Below are 23,899 nucleotides of genomic sequence, written 5' to 3'. Positions count from 1 at the left end.
TTTTGCAGAATATTGTGTGTACCTTGTTATCTCTGGCTTGCATACTTGTTGAAAACAATAAGCGATGAGTAGTGGCCATGTTACATCCACAGATATATGAGTAGAACAAAATGTTGCAAGTGTTGCATTCGTGTTGAATGGTTCCAGTAACAACATAAAAAACAAACAAACCATGAATGTGAAGCTCTAGTCAGCAGAATCCAGAGAGGACAGCAGGTTTTCTTATTTCAGTTTAGGAGCAAATATCTTTATTCTATAAAAGTTAAAGCAATCTAAGACTGTGCCAGTTTAGATGCTGCGGATGCCGTATAGCCACTCATTAAGAGAAGATGGGTTGCCATGGCTCCTTCGGGCAAGTGCACTGAAATGAGCAGGAATGCACGTGAGTGAGGTGCTTGTTTCCCAATTTTCAATGAGTGATATTGTAATTTCTGACTCGCTGTGGCTAAATAATATGAATTGAACCTGCCTGCCTAGGAGACACCATTGGGTTTAAAACTGATTAAAAGAACTTCATCTGGTTAAGTGGCTGTGGCTTGTTTCTCTGGCAATTTTCTAAGTCATATTAAACTGAGCTGATACCAGGCTAATTTATATAACTTTTATTGAACAGCTCAAGCACTCATATAAAAAGTAATTTAAACAATAGTATTGCTTAACCTGCATTGTACTATACTACTATTTAATTCTGTCAATAGACCTTAGCAAAATCAGCAATAGACATATTTCTCCATAGTATAAAAAAAAATTCTGGCTCCAGATGAGCATCACATGACCTGTATGTGATTGACAGCAATACAAAGAAGTGGCATCGGTGATGTGAACCAATCAAAGAATTAGCGTTCAAGCACGTGCGAAAACAGATATTCAGAAGAGTGAAAAAGAAGTAGGGGTGTCAGGGAACCCAGGCCCTCCCACCCAAAGAGGACCCAGCTCAAGTCCGGCTATTCGATAACGAACCCGTGACGGAGTGAGTGAGTCATGGTGGCAGCCCAATGAACAGGACTGCCAGAGAGCTGAAGCCCCCACCCATCGTCCACCAGAGGAAACAGAGCAGCTACCACAAGAGTAGAACTTTCGGAGAAGCTAAGCCCTGCCTGCTTCCGAAAACAAAGAGCTGTGCGGTGATGGTAGCTTTAGTAGCAGTCCTTGTACAGAGGAGGGGAAGGGAGAGAGATGGGGAGAGGTGAAAAAGAAAGTGTGCAAGCCTCTACACAGACATATCTCTGCACATGGCCATACCCTCCCACCCCACCCTACTCCCTCCACATGTACACATCCCCTATATAGACCCACCACATACAACTCAACCCCCTCATACCCACACATGCCCATACCCATCCACCTCACCCAACTGGCAGATACACATACTCACACACCTGGACATTCTGTAACACACACAAGCAGGACATGGATAATAAAACATGTTTTTCGCTCCCTTGACATCCACACACACTCAGACAGGGCAAAAAAAAGGAGGAACAGGTTCAAGAATTCTATATCTGTCTCACCATCCTTCCTTTCAAACTGTCACCAGTCAGTTGCCCTACATGTTGGCACCAGCGGGATGTGCATGGTACATCAGGGTCGGTGAGCAAATCAAGGAGGAGTGGAGTTGCTATTTTATTATAATAATAATACTCAATTTTTCCCAGAAAGTCTGAGAGGCTGCAGTAATAGCAATGACCATAAGATGTCAATTTAATAGAATTTTGAGAGACTGCAATACGAACAGTGGCCATAATATGTCAAAATCAATATCATATTTTTATTACAAAGAGGCATAGGGCATGGTGGGGAAAAGGAAAAAGGATACAGGGAAGGGTGAAAGAGAGAAAGAAAGAGAGAGGCACAGAGCAAGGAAGAGGGAAGAAAAAGGGGCCAAAAAAAGAGAGAAGGACTGATGAGGGCAGAGACACAGAGGAAGGAAAAGCAGAGAAAACAGAGACAGAAATGGGCACACAGAGAGAGAAGGAATCACAGGAAGCCAGAAGGAGAAGAACAAAAGGCACAGGAAGGGAGTCACATGGTGTGGAGGGGGCGGAGAGAGGAAGTTGCTACTGAGGGAAAGGTACCACTAATAAGGCAAGGAGAGAAAGGTACCAAAAATGGAATGGGAGGATGAGAGAGGAAGGGAAGACACCACTGATGAGATGAGGGGGAGAAGGAAAGGTATCACCGATGGGACAAAGGGGGAAAGTAGCACTGACAAGGTGAGGGAGGGGGTGAGGTGAATGTAAGGAAGGCGGGGGAAGGTACTATTGATGGGACAAGATATGGAGAGATACCACTGATGAAACAAGGAGGGAGGGCATCACTGAAGTGATGGAGGGGGTTGGCCAAGGAGGGGAAGTTGAGAAGGTTCCTCAGGCAATTAGATGAAAACCATTCAGCTAAGAACTTATCTCGTCCACTGTCACGTTGTGGTTGGTGGCTTAAGGCTTGGGGTTTCCAGATAAGTTTCTCTGAGAGAAGTTCACCTGGTGTTAAAACCCTCCATGAATTTACAGGGAAATAAGATAAAATAACCTCTTTATGTTTAAGGTCCAAATAAATGGTGTTTTGGCTCCTACCTCTGGAGACAGAGAGTATCAACAGGCAAATAAATTGATAATGTTATGAACTGTGCTGCCTGCGAGCAGACTCACTTACCACGCTGCCTTCTTCACCCGACGCGGCAGGACGCCGCCGTCGGGCCTCCTGCGCGGCTGGAGCCGCGGGCTCGCCTGCCCCTCGCGGCCCGGAGACCGCTCCGGATCTTCATCTCCTCCGCGGTCGGAGCCACGGCCTTTCTGCCTCTCCCCGTGGGGCCGGGACTGCCCCCAACGCTATTACCATCTTCGCGGCGCTAGGCCGCAAGCCCTGGTTCCATCTGGCGGCTGGAGCCGCCCCCGGGGCTCCCCGCAGTGGCTGGAGCCGCTGCCGACGTCAGGGCCTGCTTCTCAGGCCCTGCCTGCGTCCCTACGAACAGACGCTGTGCAGGCCGCTGTCCACGGTCCTGCACAGCCTTGCTTCTGCTGCTCCTTAGGTGCCGGCGCGCGCCTCTCTGCCTGATGTAAGGCTTGATTTAAGGCTTGGGGTTTCCACATAAGGAGTGGACTTCCTGCTTGAACCCTATAAAAGGGCTGTCTTCTCAGTCTGTCGTTGCCTTGCATTGGAGTGTCATCCCCTCTGGAGGCTCCTGCTTGCCAGAGCCTTGTAAGGTCTTCTGTTCTTCGTGGAGCTCCTCATCTCGTCTGCCTTCTACCACGTCTTCATGTCTTGATGTCTTGCCTGAGGTCCTAGACCATGTCCTGATGTCTCGTCATGATCTTCCACCGCCTGATGTGTCTGCCTTCGAGGATGTTCTCCCCTGTGCCTTCGTCTGGTGCTCCTGAGCCTTCTGTTCCTGTAGAGCTGTGGTTCTCGGATGGTCTCTGCCCGAGAATGGAGCAGTCTGCAGGTGGGATTGGTCCCTGTGCTCCAGAGCCTCTGTTCCCGCCAGCCATAGATGGAGCTTCGGGTGACATCGCTTCCGTCATTGGAGTTCCTCTTTGCCTGGATCTTCCCCGCGCTTGTCCCGCTCTCCTCGTGGTCCGTGATCAGCCTCCAAGGGCTGTGTAGGGCGTGTAGTGGGACACGGTGGTCCGCGACTCAGTCCTGCGGGTGGCCTGAGTAGGGTGCCCTGAGAGAAGGTGCAAAGGTCCTTCCTTCCAGCTGTTGTCAAGTCCCAGGTGTCTTCGTCAGTGGTGCCGTCGCATCAACTACGTGTTTTGTCTGCGATGCCGTCGCATCGACCATAGTTCTGTCTACATGTCAAGGCCTCCGTCTGCCCTCAACCTCAGGCCAGGCTTGCTGCTCCATGCTGTTCCCCACAGCAGGTCCGAAAAGGCTCGGAATGGTCGGAGGACCATTCAACTTTCAACATCCTTGGGTGTTGGCCTTGGGAGCTTGCAGGCCTGGCAGAGGGTCAGCCCGTTAGCCATGCAGGAACATGCCGTCACCCCTCGGTTCAGCCCTGAAGGTCTGGGCCTGGTCCAAGGCCTAAGGGCACACGAAAACACCCCCGTTCTCAACATATAAAGGTGATTAGGTATACACCAAGACAAAATATATAATTTTTAAATATTAAAATGAATTTTATTTGCTTTCAGAAATATGTAAGTTGGCAGTAAGTAGTTATATACTGCATACCAAACAATTACCAGTTTGTTAAACTAGTGAGCACTAAAAATTTTAGAAACTTGATATACTTCAAATTTTCTTTATACCAGTTTAAATCACAACACAATTCAAACTGTCAATGACTTTACACTCTTCTCTACATTAACAATCTCTTCTCTCTAGAAAAGATATATTATTGGAGCTACAGTATATCATGACTTAACTATCAGATAAACATTATTCCTTGTTTTTCTTATATTTGAGTCAGGCCTGGTGCGGGGCAGCACACCCGGGGGAGGTGGCAAGCCAGAGGCAGCCAAAGAAGGAGAGAGACTGCAAGTCGCCAGTGCGCACATAACTTCCGCTCTCCCTTCCCCTCTAACCAGGAAGGCCCACCGTGCCATGGTGGAGCTCAGCCCACCAAGGCCCAAAGACAATGGGGGCCCATGTGTATATGTGTGTGAATGACTGACAGCATGTGTGTGTCTGAGAGCCTGTGTGTTTGTGCATGTGTGTGTGTCTATGTGAGAGCCTATGTGTGTATATATGTATGTCTCCATGAGAGCCTGTATGCCTGTAAATTGTCTGTGTAAGAACACACTAAAAGGTTCTACATGTGGAAAAAGTAAGTACAATAAACCTGGGCAGTGGGTTATAAATTTACTTAAGACTGGAGAGAATTGGTTTTAAAATGGTTTAAAGTAGTTATGTTCTTTTTTGATGGTGGACCTATAATTTGGACACAATAGAAGATAGTTCCCTGAGGCCCCTGAAGCAGGCAGAGTGCTGCCGAAACATGGCCATTGTCTGGCGAGCGGTACTTTACCCATCAACAGCGGCAGCAATCAGCATTCAGCAGACAAGATAAGTACCTGAGTAAGGACTTGTAGAAGCACATGGTGGGTCAGACCGCACATTGGGAAATAAAAGCACAAACATTTTTTAGAATCACCAATTGCAAAGTTAAAGTTTGATGAAAGAAACCTGAATAAAGAAATAAAACAATAAAATACGGGAGCTATTGAAACAGGACAGCCACAGAGTGGTTGGTCTATCAATAGCAACCGCACAAAAAATTACCATGTACCAAGGGGTTTCCTTGTCACTTGGAGGTTGAAGATGTGTAAGAGCACAGCCAAACACACACACACACACACACACACACACATAATATATCTGTGAGGGAGAGAGAAGCTGTGTATGTTAAAGAGAGGGAATGTGTGAGAGAATGAATGTGATATTCTGCATGTGTGTGAGAGACGATAAGATTTGGGCATCCCTACCTCCCCCAATCCATGACAATCTCAGGGTGACTGGAAATCAGAAGATCACAAGTATAGGGGCAGATTTTAAAACCTGCGCGCACAAATGTTCACCTGATTTTATAACATGTGCATGCAGCCGCGCGCATGTTATAAAATCCGGGGTCGGCACGCGCAAGGGGGTGCACACTAGTGCACCTTGCGCGTGCCGACCCTGGATTTTATAACATACGTGCGGCGGCACGCGCATGTTATAAAATCGGGCGTAGATTTGTGCACACCGGGTTGCGCACACAAATCTACGCCCATGTGTAAGTTTTAAAATCTGGCCCAATATGCATTACAAAAACTCTAATTCCACAGGAGTTCCAAGTGTCTTTTTTTGCAGAGTTTTCTGGTTGGCACCACAGGAGTGCATATAAATATAATATGCATGTTGTAAGTATTATTTTTGCCTCAGCAGACTGTACTTTTAAATTTTATATGAAAAAGAACATTCATTATAAATGCATAATTTAATTGTGTGTGTCTGTAAAGAATGTGTGTGTGTGTGTGTGTGTGGGGGGGGGGGTGATGTGTGTGCAAGGCTGTAAGGTTTGCCTAGGGTACCTAATACCCTCGGTGGGGGGGGGGGGGTGTCAGTTTTTAAAAATACAGATTGCAGGACATAGCTGGGTTTTATTTGATGGGCCTGGGAAAGACACTGAATGAATCGGGGAGGGGGGGGGCAGCATAGTAATTTTTCACACAGGACAGCAAAAAAGCTAGCACTGGCCTGATTTGAGTACTCAAATAACATTATGTGTTCTTTTTAAGAAATTTGATTCTTTGTGTGTATTTTCTTCAGTCAGGTACTCAGGTTTCCGGATGGTGGAAAGCATGAGCTACATATTTAGTATTCTTTCTCTAGTTTATCACTTTAGTTTTTTTCTTGCTAAATCTAAAAGTTGTCCTATCTGCTTTTTCTCTCTCACTATCTCACTTTTGTTGCCTATGTTTCTCTAAGCTTATTTTCTTTGCTTGTCTCTGTATCTTTTTTTACTCTCTGTTGTTTGTCCTTTTGTGTATCTTCTGTTGTTTGGTCTCCATTCTCTCAATGCTATGACTTACTTAGTACTCTATTCTTAAGTTTTTTTTTCCAAATATGCTAAACACTTTCACTGAGTATTTTCACGCTTCTAAGTGTGTTCCCTTTCATGTATCTTGAAGATTGCTTGAACTATTTTTCTAGCTAAACAAAATCAACGGATAATTACGATTCCCTATGCTTAGAATTACAATTGAAGGAACAAATACTATATTTGTTAATTTACTCAATACCTTTTATTTTTTCTCAATCTGTCTAATAATGTGTTGCTGCAAATTCTTATGAAATAAATGTAACAGGTTCAAAACAGTGCGTTCTTGCCTATAATTGTAGAATTTCCTTCCACCTGTTGGCTTTACTAATTTCTCAAGTTCTCATAATATTCATGGAATAAAGTGAGGCCTTCTAACCTAACTTCCATGGAGGAGTGGAGGGCTAGTGGTTAGTGCAGTGGGCAATGAAGCAGGGAAACCAGGGTGCAAATCCCACTCTCACTCCTTGTAACCCTGGGCAACTCACTTTATCCTCTGTTGCCTCAGGTACAAAATTAGATTGTAAGCTCTCTAGGGATAGGAAAATACCTACAGTACTTGAATGTAATCTGCTCTGAAGTGCCAAACTAAAGCAGAATATAAATAGACTTTGACCTAACCATTTCTAGAAACTTTATGTAAGGCTGCAGTTTATTACACACCTTTGGAATAACTCACTTTATAATGTTAATATCACTGAAGGTTTAAAATATTCACTAACTTCAGGAGATTAAAATAGTTCTGGCACTCAGTTTATATTTAATTGACTGGAGAAAGTATTGAGAAGGGCAACCAAAATGATAACATGCTTTGAACGGCTCCCCTACAAGGAAAGGCTAGAGGTTAGGGCTATTCAGCTTGAAGAAGAGACGGCTGAGGGGGGATATGATAGAGGTCTACAAAATCATGAAGGAACTTGAACAGGTAAATCAAAATGGTTATTTACTCTTCCGGATAATACAAAGTCTAGAGGGCACTCCATGAAGTTAGCAAGTAGCACATTTAGAACAAATCAGAGAAAATTCTCACTCAAAGTACAATTAAGCTCTGGAATTCACTGCCGGAGGATATGGTTAAGGTAGTTAGTGTAGCTGGGTTTAAAAAAGGTTGGATAAGTTCCTGGAGGAGAAGTTCATAAACTGCTATTAAACAATTGGGAATAGCTACTGCTTGCTGCCAGCATTAGTAGCATGGGATCTATATAATGTTTGGGTACTTGCCAGGTACTTGTGACCTGGATTGGCCACTGTTGTAGAGAAGTCACTGATCTTGATGGTCTGACTCAGTATGGCATATCTTATGTTCTTACGACTTTTTTTATAGGCTTTCATTCAAGCATTTACTCTCCTAGTAAAGCTGGTAAATATAAATAATTCCTGTGAACTGTCTATAGAATTTATTATTAACTTGGCTGCTTACCTTTTTAAATTTTTTCAAGATTTGAAATCTCACATTCATACACAGTCACTCACATATGTGTTCCCAAAGACTACTTCTTCAATTTTTATAGGGTTTTAAACTACTTCTCTCCCCCTGAGGCGGAGCTCAGCTGCTACACTTCTGCCTAAAGCAGCTTGAACCATCACTCTCTCACAGAGATTCTAACTGTAACAACTTTTCTTACAGCGATAATCATGCTCTGGAGATGTCATTGAAAAAGTACCATTATGAGATGCTTAAAAATGTTTTGTTTTGTTTTTGTAATTTAAGTTTTATTGGGTTTATTAAATTCATAAATTGTACAAACAAAGGCCTTCAAACACAGGCCATGTATTAATAACTAAAACATTCTCAAAAGCCCTAGGGAAACCAGTCATAGCACAGCTTAAGTGTTCTTTTGCTGGCTGCTTAACCATGTGTACACCTAAGTTTCTGCTACGAGGCAGCCTGATTACCATGGCAAGAACTTTTCTTTCAGCCTCAACCTTGTCCCACCACTGAAAACCCAGACTGGATTAACTGCTTCTGTCCAGAATTAAGTCATTTTGCACAGTAATTTCCTTCTTAAAAATGTTTTTTTTCTGTTAAAATGATTCTTGGACATTTTAATGCTTAACATGCACACAATTGGTTTTACTATTTATTTTGCCTCATTTTATGTTAAAAAAAAAGAAATCCAATGGTTTTACTAGGTACATTCCCGCTACTCCCCTTGCAATTTTCATGTGGTAGTGGCTAGATTAGGGGTCCCCCGACCACTAAACTGGTGTCCGCTTATCTTAATATAAAAGTGTTTTCAGCATATTTTCATTTTATGCTGACACTGAATTTGCCCAATTTTTCTTCTCCACATGAGTCCACATAGGGCTCTCCCGACCTCTAATCATGTGTTCCTCTTTGCTGGGACTTTTCCAGAGACTCGGATGCCTTCAGCACTCCTCTTGCACAGCACTGTGTGGGGATGAAGATACCTCCAGACCCCCCCCTCCCCCCCTGCAGCCAGAAGAAAACAGCAGAGGCAGCAGCCTGGATTCCAGCTGCTTACCTATTCTGCCTCTCCCATACTAGACAATGCCTCAAAAAGACCACGGGAGGAAGTGAAGTATTCCCACAGGCTCCCTCCTCTCAGCAGCTTAAGGCTGAGCTTTAGGAAACACAACACTGCCCAAGGCTACCATCTCCTTTTCCCTGTCCAAACCTGTCAGGGATCTTATAATTAATGGCCCCTGCACCACAACAACATCCCCTCCACAACTGTCTCGCTTCCCCAACCTGCAACAGCCCAGTGCTGACCTCATTGTCCGCCAGCCACTCAAGCCATGATCCAAAGAGAAAAAAAAAAACCCAACCAATTAGGTAAAATATATTTTTATTGTCGCTGTCTCTTTTTTAACCACTTTTTGTTTACCTATTCACATAGACTTTCATATTCTATGACTATAAACATGGCCAGAGTTTTGACAAAATTAGTATTTCCTATTCCAATTATTTAAAATTGCCTAGAGCTCAGTGCACATAAAAGTGTGCGTGTAACCTGATTTCACATATTCGTTTACTCACACTGGGAGGAGGTGTTCCAGGAGGGACAGAGTTGGCACTCATGCGCATACTTTTGTATTTTAAAAGTTATGCACATAAGTTCACCTGCACATGTTATGCCCTCAATATTTATTTATTTATTTATTTATAGTTTTTATATACCGGGAGTTCCTGTATAGATCAGGAATAGCTTTATGCATGTGGGTTTGTGCACATATCAGTACATAGCTTTGCTTTGAAAATTCAGGGTAAATTCTGTAAACAGCTATTTGACTGCATATAAATATGCATAAAACTACTGGGCCAATATTCAGCTACTATCTGGCTGAGCAAGCTAGCCGGATAAACTTATTTGGCTAACTTGACCAAGATATTCAGAGGCATGTCTGCGCCTTTGAATATACTCAACTATCTTATAGTTAGCCAGATAAGTTTATTCGGCTAACTATAAGACAGTCAAATAGCAGTCCTAGACTTATCTGGCTAACTTATCTCCTTAAATTAGCAAGATAAATAGCTCCAACCCCGGAACACGCTCATCTCGCCCTTCACGTATCCAGCTAACTTTTTTAGCCAGATAAAGTTAGGTGGCTAAGTGACAGCTACTCAGCACCGAATTTTCAAACAGCATCACTTAGATGGAAAATTTGGAATTTAACCGGCTGAGTGGTGCTAAATTTCGACCTCTGTGTTACGCATGTAAACAGCTCTGAAAATTCAGCCCTAAAGAAGTATTCTGAAATTCAACATTAATCAGACAAAAATAGCCAGGTAAGTCTGATCGGAGAAAATCCTACCCTAAAGTTACCCGGGTAACTTTAGCTGGCTATATTCAGTGGAACACTTACCTGGCTATGCTCTGCTGAATATCCAAAGTTACCCAGGCCACGTCCCATTCCCCACCTTAATCAATAGGGACCTCTAAGTTAATTTAATTAAATTCAATCCAAACCATAACAAAGGAACACTGCAAAGGTCAAACTTCAGAAGGTGTGAGGACGAAGGCAGGATTTTAAGAAAAAATCATAGCATCTGCTGCATGTTGAGCATGGCCAAAATAAAGGAACCAATTCACGCTATTTTCATAGTTGCAAACTGGGTGCACATTTTATTTATTGGAAACAACAAACCTGGCCACATATGTAGTACGAAACAGTCCTCAAAGGGCATTTATTGGAAGAAACCCCAAAGTGCTACAGGTACAGAAAACAAATAAGCTGAAAAGCTCCATTACAGTGCTTCCTGTTTCTTAAAAGTTTCTCTCCATCAAAAAAGCAGTTGACACTTCTTTGATTTTTAATTTTGTGTAGGCATCTATTTAGGATATTTGTTTAGCTTGTAATGGGAAGGACAATATTCCAAGCCAAGTGTGCTGCTAAATAAGATAGTACCGAATTTTTCAGGAATTTTCATGTAGGGCCATTTTCGGTTTGAATGTGTCATTCATTCATTTAAAATGAATGCTCATACTTAGCAAATATTTTTTCTTTGAAACTGAGGGAAGAATCCATGCTTAAAATGCACCTGTAGAGATTCTCCCAGATCTCTACCAGAACCAGATATTTATCAGAATTAGTTTGCTATCAGAAGAAATATTCCATTGATATGAGGAGGTAATGGAGAAGTAGTTAGTATGGGTTTATAGTTCCCTCAAGTGGCATTTAAAATGGTATGTTCATGCAGGCTAATTTTAAAACAAGTGCGTGTGTACATGCGTGAGCAGAGATACTCTGCAGTTTTAAATAGTGCGCACACTTCTGCGTGTATGTTTTACAGAGATTGCTTGAGAAAATGTATTTCACGTATCTTTCCTAGGACTTTGCCAGCTTTTATGCGTGTATGTAGGCGGATTTCAAAACCTGCTCGCGCGAGGGACGACCCAGTTTTTCCAATTAGCCCACCAGTTTGCCCAGTTAACGTTGAGGTCTTCAAGACCCCTCAGCTTTGTCATCCTGCATGCCCCCCAGTTGACCCAGACCCCCATCCTGTCCTGTAAGCCCTAAAATTCGAGATCTGCAGACTTGCTCCTCATCTGGAACAGCAGTAAAGTTACGCAGATAACAAGCCGAAGCATGCCACGATCTCCAGTTTTAAAATATAGTCATGTATGTAACTGTTGGCCCCAACCCCAAAGCCCATGCTCTGTCCATGCCCCGCCCCTTATGTTTTATGCATGCACGGAGATATGTGTGTGTGCTTTGCGGTTTTTTTAAATCCGCATTGCTCACACGTAGCCCACCTATGCACATATGACGACTTTTAAAATCGACTTCATTAGAGTATGTAAACCCTTGCTAACTACTATTGATGTCCACAATGCTAGATTTGTTTTAAGGATCGCATCCCTGCAAATGTGTAGCTGAAGAGTGTCAACCATATGCAAGAAGTACAAAAGTGCATTAAGATATGCTGTTTCGGAGGAACAATGATGGAATGCGAAATATATTAGGTGTTTACGGAAAATAACATTTAGGGAAGATAGGAGTATACATTTCATTCAGGGATCTTTCTTGTTCCTTGCCAGAATATTCAGTTTCTTCTCTTTTTATGTTTAATTATTGCTTTTCTTCAGGTGATATAATTCTGGAGTGCTGTGATTACAAACTGGAAAAGCAAGCTAAAAGGGGATTTTATCATCTGATTAATGCTTTTCTATTTCCATCTAGGTTGGGATGAAGTTTCTCTTTGAATACATTAAGTTGGGAGTAAGAGTATTTCTTTTACAATATGTATGGATCATAATTTAACTGGATTTTTTTTTTTTAATTTCAGGAGCCGTGAGAGAACCGTGAAAGAACTTTTCCATAAAGGTGTAGAGGCAGTACATTGTAATTAGGCAGAATATTACAACTGAGCCTTTTCTGGAACACTCCACCTATGTGGCTGAGAGGAAGGGGTGACAGAATTGTTCCCCTCTTCCATTGATCATTTTGTTTGTCCCACTTGGAGAATGGATGACACAGGAGATTCTGAGGTTTGTACTAAGGACCAAGTCATTACAATGCTTGCTGAGCAAATTTATACTCCTCCTCAGATCTCCTTGAGATTATAGTATATTAATGGTAAACCCTCAATGAACGGATGATTGGGAGATTTGTCCACATTTTTAGAAATTCTCAATTGAAATGGAGTTTAAAAGTTCCATATTATTTCCATACCTATGGTCTTGCGGGATTTTCTATAATCTTGTTTTCTTTTAGGATGGGTTATAGACCGAAGTCAATGAGTTCCTATATCATGTGTAGAGCCTGTTGTAGTTAAAGCACTAAGGGCCTCATTTTCTAAAGTCTCGCAGGCCTGCGATACTTTAGGAAATGAGGGGCAGGGGGCCGAAACGGGGGGGGGGGGGGGGCGGGCCTGCGCTAGCTGGCAGCGATTACACCGTCGCGGTGCAATCACTGCCGGTTTCGCACCCAATAACGCCACCATAGGAGGTGTAGCTATTGGGAGCGAAATAGGACGCGAAAAGAGCCTTACCTTTTCGCTGTCCGCGGCATCGAGTCGGCCCCGGTGACGCCCCGACTCCTCCTCTTCCGGGGCCGACTCTGCCCTGACTCCGCCCCCATCCTGGTATTGCACACGATAAGGGACTTTTCGCATGCGAAAGGTCCCTTATCGCGTGTGAGCCGCTTAGAAAATGAGGCCCTAAGTCACAATAAAAATGAATTTTCATTTTGCTCTCCTTGCACATTTGAATTCTGAATATGGTGATATAGTGTAATTATTGTGACTTTTGCCCCAAATGTAAAAACCTGGGGAAGAGTGTAGAGATCATCCCACATCTCTACTAGATCCAAATCTGTAACAGAACTAGATTTCTATTAGAAGGAATATTCCATTGGTATGGGGAGGAAATGGAGAAATAATTAGGGTGGGTGTGTAGCTCCCCCAGGGCCGGTATTAGTCAAGGTAGGTGGGGACCTAGGGTGCCAGAAGTCGGGGGAGTGGCGGAGTAGCTGATAAGGGGGGCAGTTTTGAAAGGATGGACGAGATGAGAAGTGGTGCGGGTGAGGCATGGAGCTGGAGGGTGTTTTCTGTTTTGGGGTATGTATTTGAGGAGCTGGGGTCATTTGTTGTGTGTGACTAGAGAAATAGAGAGATCGCATGATGACATCACCGCCTAGGGCGGCTCCACGCCCTTCCACCGACACTAAGCTCCTCCATGTGGAGTTTAGAATGATATGCTCTTAGGAGCAGATTTTAAAAGCCCTGCGCATAAAATTGCACAGGAGGGTTATGCGCGCCAAGCCTATTTTGCATAGGCCCGGCAACACGCGCAAGCCCTGGGATGCGCGTATGTCCCGGGGCTTTCAAAAAAGGGGCGGGAAGGGGGTGTGGGCGGGGCACTGGTCCGGGGGCGAGACAGAGGCCTCCAGCCCAGCGGCCATGCCGGGGGATCACGCGCCGGCAGCCAGCCAGTGCACGCAAGTTATGCCTGCCAGAAGCAGGCGTAAATAACAAAATAAAGGTTGGGGGGGGGGGGGGGGGGGAAGCCATCAGGGCTCCCCTAGGGCTCGGTGCGCGCGCAAGGTGTACAAGTGTGCACCCACTTGTGCGTGCCGACCCCGGATTTTATAACATGCGCGGCTGCACGCACATGTTATAAAATTGGGCGTAGAGTTGTGCGTGCCGGGTTGCGCGCACAAATCTACGCCTGCTCGTAGCTACTAAAATCTGGCCCTTAGAGTATTTAAACTCTTGCCATCATCTTAGGGTGTGTAATTTACTTGACCTTCCCAGGGACATCATGTCCATGGCTGTTCCCTGGTTTCATTTAGTTTTAAGGAAGAAAGCCTCTCGGGTCTCTGGATTGACACCTGGGTTCAGAACTATTATACTCTAATCTCAAGGAGATTTGAGGAGGAGAATACATTTGCTCAGTAAGCACTGAAGAGGAAGAAGAGGAAGGAGTGATTGGGATTTTTCTGTATGGACTTTGACTAAATTGGACAATTAAGAATTATCCCCTCTGAATTGGAAGCGAGCTTACAAACTGCCCCATAATTTATTGAAGAGGATGAGAAATTGGATTTATCAATTGGAATTAACTTTAACCATTCAAACAAACAGATTTACTAAAAAGAAGGTCACAGATCTATTTAAAGACTTGAATTTGTGATATCGACTATTGACATAATTATAGCTGGAAAGAATTTTCATCAGTTTCACCATCCATCAGTAAAGTTATGGTGGAATCCATCTAATGCTTCCAGTGTGATTACTGATGCAGTGATTATCAGTGCTGTTTGCAACTGACTTTAACTTGGGATTTATTAAATGCAGTGGACAGGGCTTAGAAGAAATTTCTCTCCTCCCCTGAGGGAACCTTGGACACTCATGGGTAGATTTTAAAAGAAGCGCGCGCGGCCTACATGTGCACGCACTACCCGGCCCGTGCACGCATGTTATAAAATCTGGGGTCGGCGCGCGCAAGGGGGTGCACAATAGTGCACCTTGCGCACGCCGAGCCGCGCTGCCTTCCTCTGTTCCCTCCCCCCTAACCTAACCTTCCCACCCCTTCCCCTAACCTTTCCCCCACTAGCACTACTCTATCCCCCCTGACTCTTATCTTACCTTTTGCACCTGCCCCTGGTCAGGCGCAAGTTGCGCGCACTGGCAGCTTGCCGGCACACGATCCTCCGACACAGCAGCGATGTGCTGGATTCATTAAACTATCCCTGATTTGCTGGTGCCCCAGCTTTTGCTGGCTGGGCTAATGTTTTGTGTGGAGAGAGCGAGAATAGCTTTGTTGGGACTGCCTGCCCTTGGCTTTTTGGAAGGTGTGGGCGTGTTTTGAGAGAGATGATATTGGTTAAATCCGTGGGAAATACCTCCTGCTTGGGCTTATCAGATTCCTCCAATATGGTGCTCATCAGCTCAGATCCAGAACTTAAGGGGCTGTGTCTGGGATGTGACTCCTGGGGCCTTTATCCAGGGCTGTCAGCTTTGCCCCAAAGCTGACAATCTGAAAGTTGTCCCCATATTTTGTGTCTGTTTTGTGTTCAGAGTCAAGGGTGTTAATTGTAAATAACGATAAATAAAATCACAACCATGAAAGTGGAGGCCTCCTTGACCACTTCTTGCTGCCCTCAGTGACTGAAATGAAAAAGGATTTATAGAGGGCCCCTGCTACAATATGCTAGTTCAAAATTGAGTAAGCAAAACAGATTTGTGGACGTTTGTACCTTACTTTGCTCCACTTTTGCCCATAACCTAAATTTGGCCGATAAAGTCAAGATACAAACCAGAACTTAACTTTTCCAACATTAGTTGGGGTAGTCTGTCAATTGTCATGGACAGTAGATAGTGTAATAATCATCTTAAACTGATGCTGCTTTTGTTCAAGTCATTGGAAAACACAACAGATGCATCCATCTATCTTAAGGCCTGATTTATTGTTTCCCACAGACACAGAATGGGAAAAAACCTACTAAATCATGCGCTAATTTGTTGAAATAGAGTGGTGAGAATTGTGTGTATCTGTGTGTGGGTGTGTGTGTGTTTATATACACACCCATGCAAATAATTAGACTAAAAACATTCTGAGGACTTTATTTTAAATATTGAATATTTTTCATTGAAATAACCTGTAATGACCAGTGATTATTCACTGTGACAGATATTGTTTATAGTATCATGATATTTGCTCTACTGAAATAGGACAGAAATATAACTTTAGAAAATGATCTTTATGTGAGGAATTTGGCATAACCAGACGTAGTGCTTTCATCCGCTGTGAGTGAAATTCCCAACACCGGTGTAAACAAAGCCTTAATAAAACCATGAGAAGTAATGTATTTATGAGATATTTTATTTCTTACCTTTTCCGGTTGGTTTAGCTCTACTAAGTCTTGGAGAGCATACAGAAGACATTCTCTTCCATGGTCCCCCCTGTTGGTTAGCAACTGTTTCTGTGGAGGATATGTCCCCTGATGAGGGTGCTGGTGTCCATGGACTTTTTAAAAATGAAAATTTATTAGCAAATATTGGGGATTCTGATCCAGAAAGCCCCCGCCTTGTATAAACTGGAGACTTGGATTCATTAAACTGTCCCTGATTTGCTGGTGCCCCAGCTTTTGCTGGCTGGGCTAATGTTTTGTGTGGAGAGAGCGAGAATAGCTTTGTTGGGACTGCCTGCCCTTGGCTTTTTGGAATGTGTGGGCGTGTTTTCAGAGAGACGATATTGGTTAAATCTGTGGGAAATACCTCCTGCTTTGGCTTATCCGATTCCTCCAATATGGTGCTCATCAGCTCAGATCCAGAGCCAAAATTCACAGGGTTTTGAAGAGCAGCCATATAGGACTCACGGTAGCGGCACTTAATTTCTTGAGGTTTCACCTCTTTGTTCAACTTTCTTCTCAGGCAAGGTGTACAGTCACTGTCATCAGAACTTACCACTTTCCCACAAGTCCACTTTTCTGATGTCAAACTCAAAGTACAATCTCCATTTGCTAATGGAAAAAAGCCCGTGCTTCCAGTGGTAGGTATGCAACAACCATTAGCAAACCCTTCCATCATTGTGGAAGACATTGAGTCATCACCAGGAGGTAATGATTTAGCAGAAGTATCCAGTTTCTTTTCTTCAGAAATCTCCAGGAGATCCACATAATCTCCTTCAAGGTCCTGACTGATAAGGTCAGTGACACTTGGTGTAGCCAACCTGGTGGATGTCTTTGAAGACCCTACAAGATCAAGTTTAACAAGCCCCGGGTACATGGCCTGGTTGGTTTTCCAGGGCAAGTCATTGCTAATGTTTAAACTGGGAATGACATCATGGTTGGACATTCGACAATCTGTTTTGCATAAAATAAATGATGCTGGCTGTTTGACACACGTCTCTGTGGAGTTATTAAGATCTAGTTCATCCACTTTTTGAGACTCTTTAATGTTGGCGCAGCTCAGTGTAACTTTGGGTTCACTGACAAATTCTGGTATGGCAATTTTACTCCAAGGCACTTTGGCAATCCCACTGTTTGTTGCCACAAGGCAGGTATGTAGAGGTTCTTTTTCAAGACTTCTATTGATTCCCTGCAACCACTCTTTGGTAAACAGCATTAAATATGAGGATTCCAACACAAGAATCTCTTCCACAGTATGAAAGTCCTTGGAAAGATATTTCAATGAGACACAAGCAGATTGCTCTCCAGAGGGCCCTGCTTGCAGATAGAAGTCTCCTGGGCGCAGTATGAAGGGACTCAATGGTGCAAGATGAATCACTACTTTCTCATGCAGACACAGGGGCCAACCTTCATGGAGAAACAAATGATCAGAATAGGGAGCCTAGAAAAGAAGGCACAAAAGGAACAAAGCTGTTGACTACTAGCCAGTTGGAAATGCTATTTTTCAGTGCTGGAGATCATTAAGTTTGATAGTTACTGAATAGAAAGGATGGGGACAGATTAAATACTTGGTACTGCTGTCTGTGCAGTATCTGAAAATAAATGCTTTGCCTATCATCTTTTCAATCCAGGCCTTGAACATAATTATATCCTCCTGTCCATGCCTGGGTAAGATTATGACACATTTCTGCATATACAAACCACAGGTCCTACTTTTACAAGCCTTTCCTCCATTTAGTGCCTATGAGATGACAAAAGTATATGAAAATGGAGCCATAAGACATATGAGGTAATTTTCAAAGGAGTTATGTGCTTAGAAGTAGCAGTTTTCAAAAGCCCATTTGTGCACGTAAATCCTTTGCAAGTTGCCTCCTATGGTTTCAATATAGGAGTTGAGTTTATTTTTGAGAATAACAAATTGTTAGATAAAAGTATTCTCATCCATTATCCAATAAAGTGAAGCTAAATCTTATGAGGAAACTCGACTTTTCTTATTTATTTCTTTCAAAGTCACTGCTGTGCAAAAACCTGCTCTGAAGACAGCACCAAGGATTTGAAACCTAGATTTTTTGGAAGAGGTACCGATGAAAGTATGGACAAGATCACTGTCTTGTCAACTTACGCAAGCACTTTGCCGAATGTGCTCAAGGAGGCGTTTGGCTGGAATTAGAAAGTCGAGGAGGCAGCAAAGCCCATCTCCGTGATAATCTGTCTCGATGATGCGGAAGACCTGACTGAGTACAGTGGGGGCTGTGATATCAAAAGGAGGGTAGAGTGCTGACAGCGCATTCTGAAATGCAGCATCAAGAACCGGGAAATTCTACAAAAGAAAAAATAAAGCACACGGTTAGTAGGATGAAGAACTGAGGAATCCAGTACCAGTCCTACACATATCTTAGCTCTCAAGAGGCCTCCTAAGAAGGAAGTCAACAGTCATTGTTTGGTTCGGTTGCAGTTTGGTCTCAGCTGCAGCTGAAATTGTTCCGGTTTGGCTCCAGTTCAAGCCAATAAAGACTCAGCAACCAGTTTGTCTCACATGGACCAGTTCAGTTCCAGTTCACATGAGAAAATATAAATATAAGGCACAATATAATGATCATTTGCAAAGTGGGGCAGAGCAAGCTACAAGGTCTGTCAGTTGTAACTAGTTTTAGCCATTAAGTGCTATGAAGCATGCATAAAATAAAATGCAAATTCCAAGCAATTAATAATAAGAGGTTTATGCTCAGCAAGGTTTTTCATGCAAAAAAATTAGCAAAAACACAAGCGTGTGGGCATTTTACATGACATATTTTGCAAAAACACCTTTAGCAAGAAATGTTTGCAGCAATCCGCTTTCAGTAGTAAAGTTTCACAGGAAAGTTTATTCAAATTGCACATTATTGAGCTCCTGTGATGAAAAAGCATGCAAAGCTGCTCATTAATGTGCAATTTTGTGAAAACGGGCATACAAAAAAGGCTTTGTGAGCGCATTTCAACTACAAATCAAGCAGTATGGCATTTCTTATGACAACACGAAGTGGCGCGGCCCATGTGAGCCCCAAGACCTTCCTTGGTGGGACAGTGGCCTGCCCACCTCGAGCCCCTCAGGGCAAGGCAAAACAATACAGGAGTGGCGCAGCTGTTAGAAACCCTGCTCTGAACCTGCACCTCTTTGTGGCCCTTAAAAAAAGGTGTAATCATCAAATTTGGTCCTCCTTGACCTCCCCCCCCCCAAGTTTACCTAATAACGGGGGGGGGGGGGGAGGTTTTCCTGGGGCAGAAGCGATGCCCACTCACCCTGACCACCATTTTCAAAATGAAATCAGCTGAGCTCATTCACTCCCATGTCCAGCATTTTTTTACCTTCCCCTCCCCCCCCCTAGAAGTGCAAGAAAGGGGGGGGGTGAGTGATTGGGGTATAGCCAGGGCCCCCCCAGGGAGGGTCTTTAACGTTGAGGGAACCCTTGCACAGATCACAATGCCCCTTTAATTCATGGTGGCTCTGCATAGGGTCCCCTGCTGTGCAAATGTTCCACACGTTGTCACAGCCAAGAATATGCAAACTTCCCAGCCACGGCAAAACATAAAATACACCAGGCATAATTTTGCAAAATGGCCACTAATCCATAATAAATAGTGCAGGTTGGTACATTGGCCTCTACATTTGAAATGCGTATGGTTTGTACTGTTAATTCCAAAATGTCAGTGCTCATTCTGATTCTTCCTGGTTCTGGAGCCACCTTATGTATTATCACAACAGCATTTTGTTTTGATTTTTAGTTAAACCCTTATTCTGAACTGGTAATCTACAATTTGTTTGAAGTTCTTTTCCAGTGCTGATTTAACAGAGAATTTCAAATAGTGGTTCAGATACTGTTCCGGTTTAAGAAAAGATAAAAGGGTCAATCTGGTCCGAGTTCTGGTTCGGTTTCACTCTCTGCTTCGAAGTTACTACAATAAACCACCTTTGGATTTACCACTGGGTCTGATATTTAAAAGCTAGAGCATTTTTATTCGAAATGAGGAACCCAAAAAGACATGAGTATAGTTAGTCTGCTCAGACAAGTGGAAAATATGCAAGGGTGGAATTAGAACTTCTAACTTTTTGAGTTGGTGATTATGGATAAAAAAAAAAAAGGCTGGTGTAGGATAGAATTTGGACTCAAAGTAAATACTAGGAGGCAAGCTCCAGTACCCTTGCCTTAGAGCTGCATTGCCTCCCTTGAACTCTGGAGTTGTGAAAAGATCTCAGGCTCTTCTGTCAGCCTTGACCCTGGCTGACCTGAATGGAAGGTTTCACTCCAAATTCAGTTGCACTCAGCAGCAGCTCTGAGGAATTCAGAGACAGTGCGTGATCTCAGACAGAAGGGGGGCTTTTCTTAGCAGTAGTTCACACATAAAACTCTACACCGTATCTTGATAACCAAGAGCTGAGAAAAGAAACCAGCAGTTGTATAAACAATGACCTTATTATATTTTAACTAGCAAAGTGGGATCCCTGGTGCCTTGGTTTCTAAACGGTACATCACAGCCTAAAGAGGAGAGTCCAACTTTCCACAGGAACAGACTACCCTTGAGGGCACAAATATTTATAGATAGTCACAGCGGTTGATAATCCACCTCCCCACACCACACAGAAACATATAGCGAATACTCACATGAAATCATTTGGCCTGGTTTAATCAAATTCCAGGGCAACCTTAATGGCTTAGATGTCCATCTATAACCCGATTTGCAAGTGTGGGCAAGGGTAGCACTCACATGGCCAGATCCTTGGTTGACTTCCATCTGCTGTAATATCGCTGCCAAAAGTCATAGGTTGGCTAGGAGAACTGCTTAAATCGTGAAAACATTGTCTGCTGGAGCCCACCTGAGTGATTACCCCCACCCCCCTCAGGAAAATGCCAGCAGGACTGTCGAGAATCCAAGTAGGTTTGCTTTAAAAGGCAAGCCCTGGCAAGACAACAAATCAGAGTCTTCCCAGAAAATTCAGATTTTGACGTCAACTGAGATGGATCCAAAGTCAAGAGAAATAGATGCAAATCCCAGCCAGGTTGCTCTGATCTAAGTCAGCATCCAAGTCAGGTCCCAGCTGCTTTATTTAATCTTGGCACAACATTGGGAACCTCTGTCTGAGCTTGCAGGATTGTGAGTATTTCCTCTGGCACTGCTGAATTCAGCTGCTGCTGAGTTTTACTGCCTGCCTCCTCACACTTTCTAATTACAACGGGCAGCAGGAGGGGAGAGGAGCCAGAAGAAGAGGGGGGGAATATTTTGGCGTAACCCTTGAAGCTGGTATAGAAGAGCACTACAGTTAAACACTGACTTATGGGAACAGCTGCTGTTCTCTTCAGCTTTTAGAGAAAGCGTGTACTGTGAGAGAATACCAACGCATAGCTATTTATGGACAATTTAGGGCAGTGAGTTTCTTCTATATTGTGCCTATAGGAAACATTCTCAGTAAAATAATCCTTTGTATCTATGTATCAGGGAATTATCAGGGAATGTATCAGGGAATTTCATGGCCTAGAAAGGGCTATCACTCACAAGGGGTGAAGCTTGAAATCAGCTAGTTATTAAGAACATGTTCATAAGAACATAAGAAATTGCCATGCTGGGTCAGACCAAGGGTCCATCAAGCCCAGCATCCTGTTTCCAACAGAGGCCAAACCAGGCCACAAGAACCTGGCAAGTACCCAAACACCAAGAAGATCCCATGCTACTGATGCAATTAATAGCAGTGGCTATTCCCTAAGTAAAATTGATTAATAGCCATTAATGGACTTCTCCTCCAAGAACTTATCCAAACCTTTTTTGAACCCAGCTACACTAACTGCACTAACCACATCCTGTGGCAACAAATTCCAGAGCTTTATTGTGCTTTGAGTGAAAAAGAATTTTCTCCGATTAGTCTTAAATGTGCTACTTGCTAACTTCATGGAATGTCCCCTAGTCCATCTATTATTCGAAAGTGTAAATATCCGATCCACATCTACTCATTCAAGACCTCTCATGATCTTAAAGACCTCTAATATATCCCCCCTCAGCCGTCTCTTCTCCTAGCTGAACAGCCCTAACCTCTTCAGTGTTTCCTCATAGGGAAAAATTGGAAAGTAATGACTACAAATGCTCACAGTTTGGGAAATAAAATCCCAGACCTGCAGACCCTAATGGTGGAGGCAGACCTGAACATTGTTGTGGTGAAGGAGACATGGTTCACAAATTCTCACGAGTGGGATATGGCCATACCGGGCTATAACTTGATCTATAACAACATCCTTTCCAAGAATTAATGTTAAAGTCATAATAACAAGACTCTCTGAAAGACGTACTGCCGTCACTGTTTCAGGTTTAATCTCAGAGTAAGAATTTAATAAAGTGTAAAGTTACAATGTTAAATAAGAATTAATTACAATGTTAAATAAGACTATATTGATGTTATAATGTAAAACAGGAAGTCCCTACTTCTTGAACACAGTTACAATGTAAACCGATGTGATATTCCAAAATGGAAAACCGGTATATAAAAACTAATAAATAAATAAATAGATAAATAAGGAAGGACAGAGAGGTCAGAAAAGGGGGAAGAGTTAGCTCTTTATGTAAAATCAATATCCAAGAAACTGAACTGCAAAGAAAGTGGGGTATAGAAGAAGCACTATGGGCCATCCTAAAAACAGATGATGGTGCATCCATTTTTATTGGAGTGGTTTACAGGCCTCTGACTCAAAAAGAAGAGCTAGACAGAGATTTGGTCGAAGAAATCCAGAAGGTGGGAGAAGTGTATTGTATCACTTGTGACTTTGATTGGCCACTGTTGGAAACAGGATAGTGGGCTTCATGGACCCTTGGTCTCACCCAGTATGGCATGTCTTATGTTCCTTTGTACATTTTGCTGTTAGTGCCAATAACCACAACAGAGCCACTGGTTTAGTGTCCAAATTAAAAAAGTCTTTACTGATTGATAATTTGATAAAATATGGCACAATTTAACTCAACCATAAACAAAAAAAAGACCCTTTTTATGAATATTAAGCCATCAATAATGACCAATCATAATAGGCACTTCCGGTAACAGATTATACCTTTATTTGCCTTATGCTTAATCATAGGCCTGCAGATTGTATGTCTGTATTTATCTTTTTTTTCTCTTTTTGTTGATGCAAATAAAATGCACTTATCTTATCTTGTGCAGTGGCAACATATCTCCTGACATGGAGCCTCGGGGAGCATTTCTCTCGCTTGGTTAACGTATTCAGTACAGATATTTTACCGCAATGCCGAGATTCTGGCACGATTGGCCACTATTGATGGCTTGATATTCCTAAAAAGGGACTTTTTTGTTGTTTATCTTTCAGTTTACCTTGTTCCTTTTTTTCACCTCGTACTATTACAATTTAATTCAATCCACAGCACCACAGATTTTCTCTTTCGTTACAGTTCTTTGCCCTCCACCTGTGCAGGAATCTCTAAACCAGGATAAGGGAGGCATCCACCACACAGGGCTTGGATAAGTAGAGTTCCCAGGTGGACAAAGTATCCTTTATATGGACAGGAAAAAAAAAAAACCAAAAC

At 43.1% G+C, this 23,899-nt stretch overlaps 1 protein-coding gene across 1 annotated transcript in view; it reads right to left on the bottom strand.

The window, feature by feature from the left end:
• The window catches only part of KIAA1755 (KIAA1755 ortholog), a 129,309-nt gene that overhangs the window by 93,054 nt on the left and 12,356 nt on the right, over positions 1–23,899 (bottom strand). Inside the window, exons 2-3 of the mRNA XM_029612330.1 lie at positions 18,465–18,662; positions 16,325–17,783 (exon numbers count right to left, since the gene is read on the bottom strand). Of these exons, the coding sequence (XP_029468190.1) occupies positions 16,325–17,783; positions 18,465–18,662 (1,657 nt within the window). The remainder of the gene's footprint in view (positions 1–16,324; positions 17,784–18,464; positions 18,663–23,899) is intronic.

This window comes from Rhinatrema bivittatum, chromosome 8 (genome assembly GCF_901001135.1).
Source record: "Rhinatrema bivittatum chromosome 8, aRhiBiv1.1, whole genome shotgun sequence".
In the NCBI taxonomy this organism is placed as follows: Eukaryota; Metazoa; Chordata; class Amphibia; order Gymnophiona; family Rhinatrematidae; genus Rhinatrema; species Rhinatrema bivittatum.
Note: the sequence above shows the minus strand (reverse complement) of the source record. Positions and strands in the feature narration are given on the sequence as shown.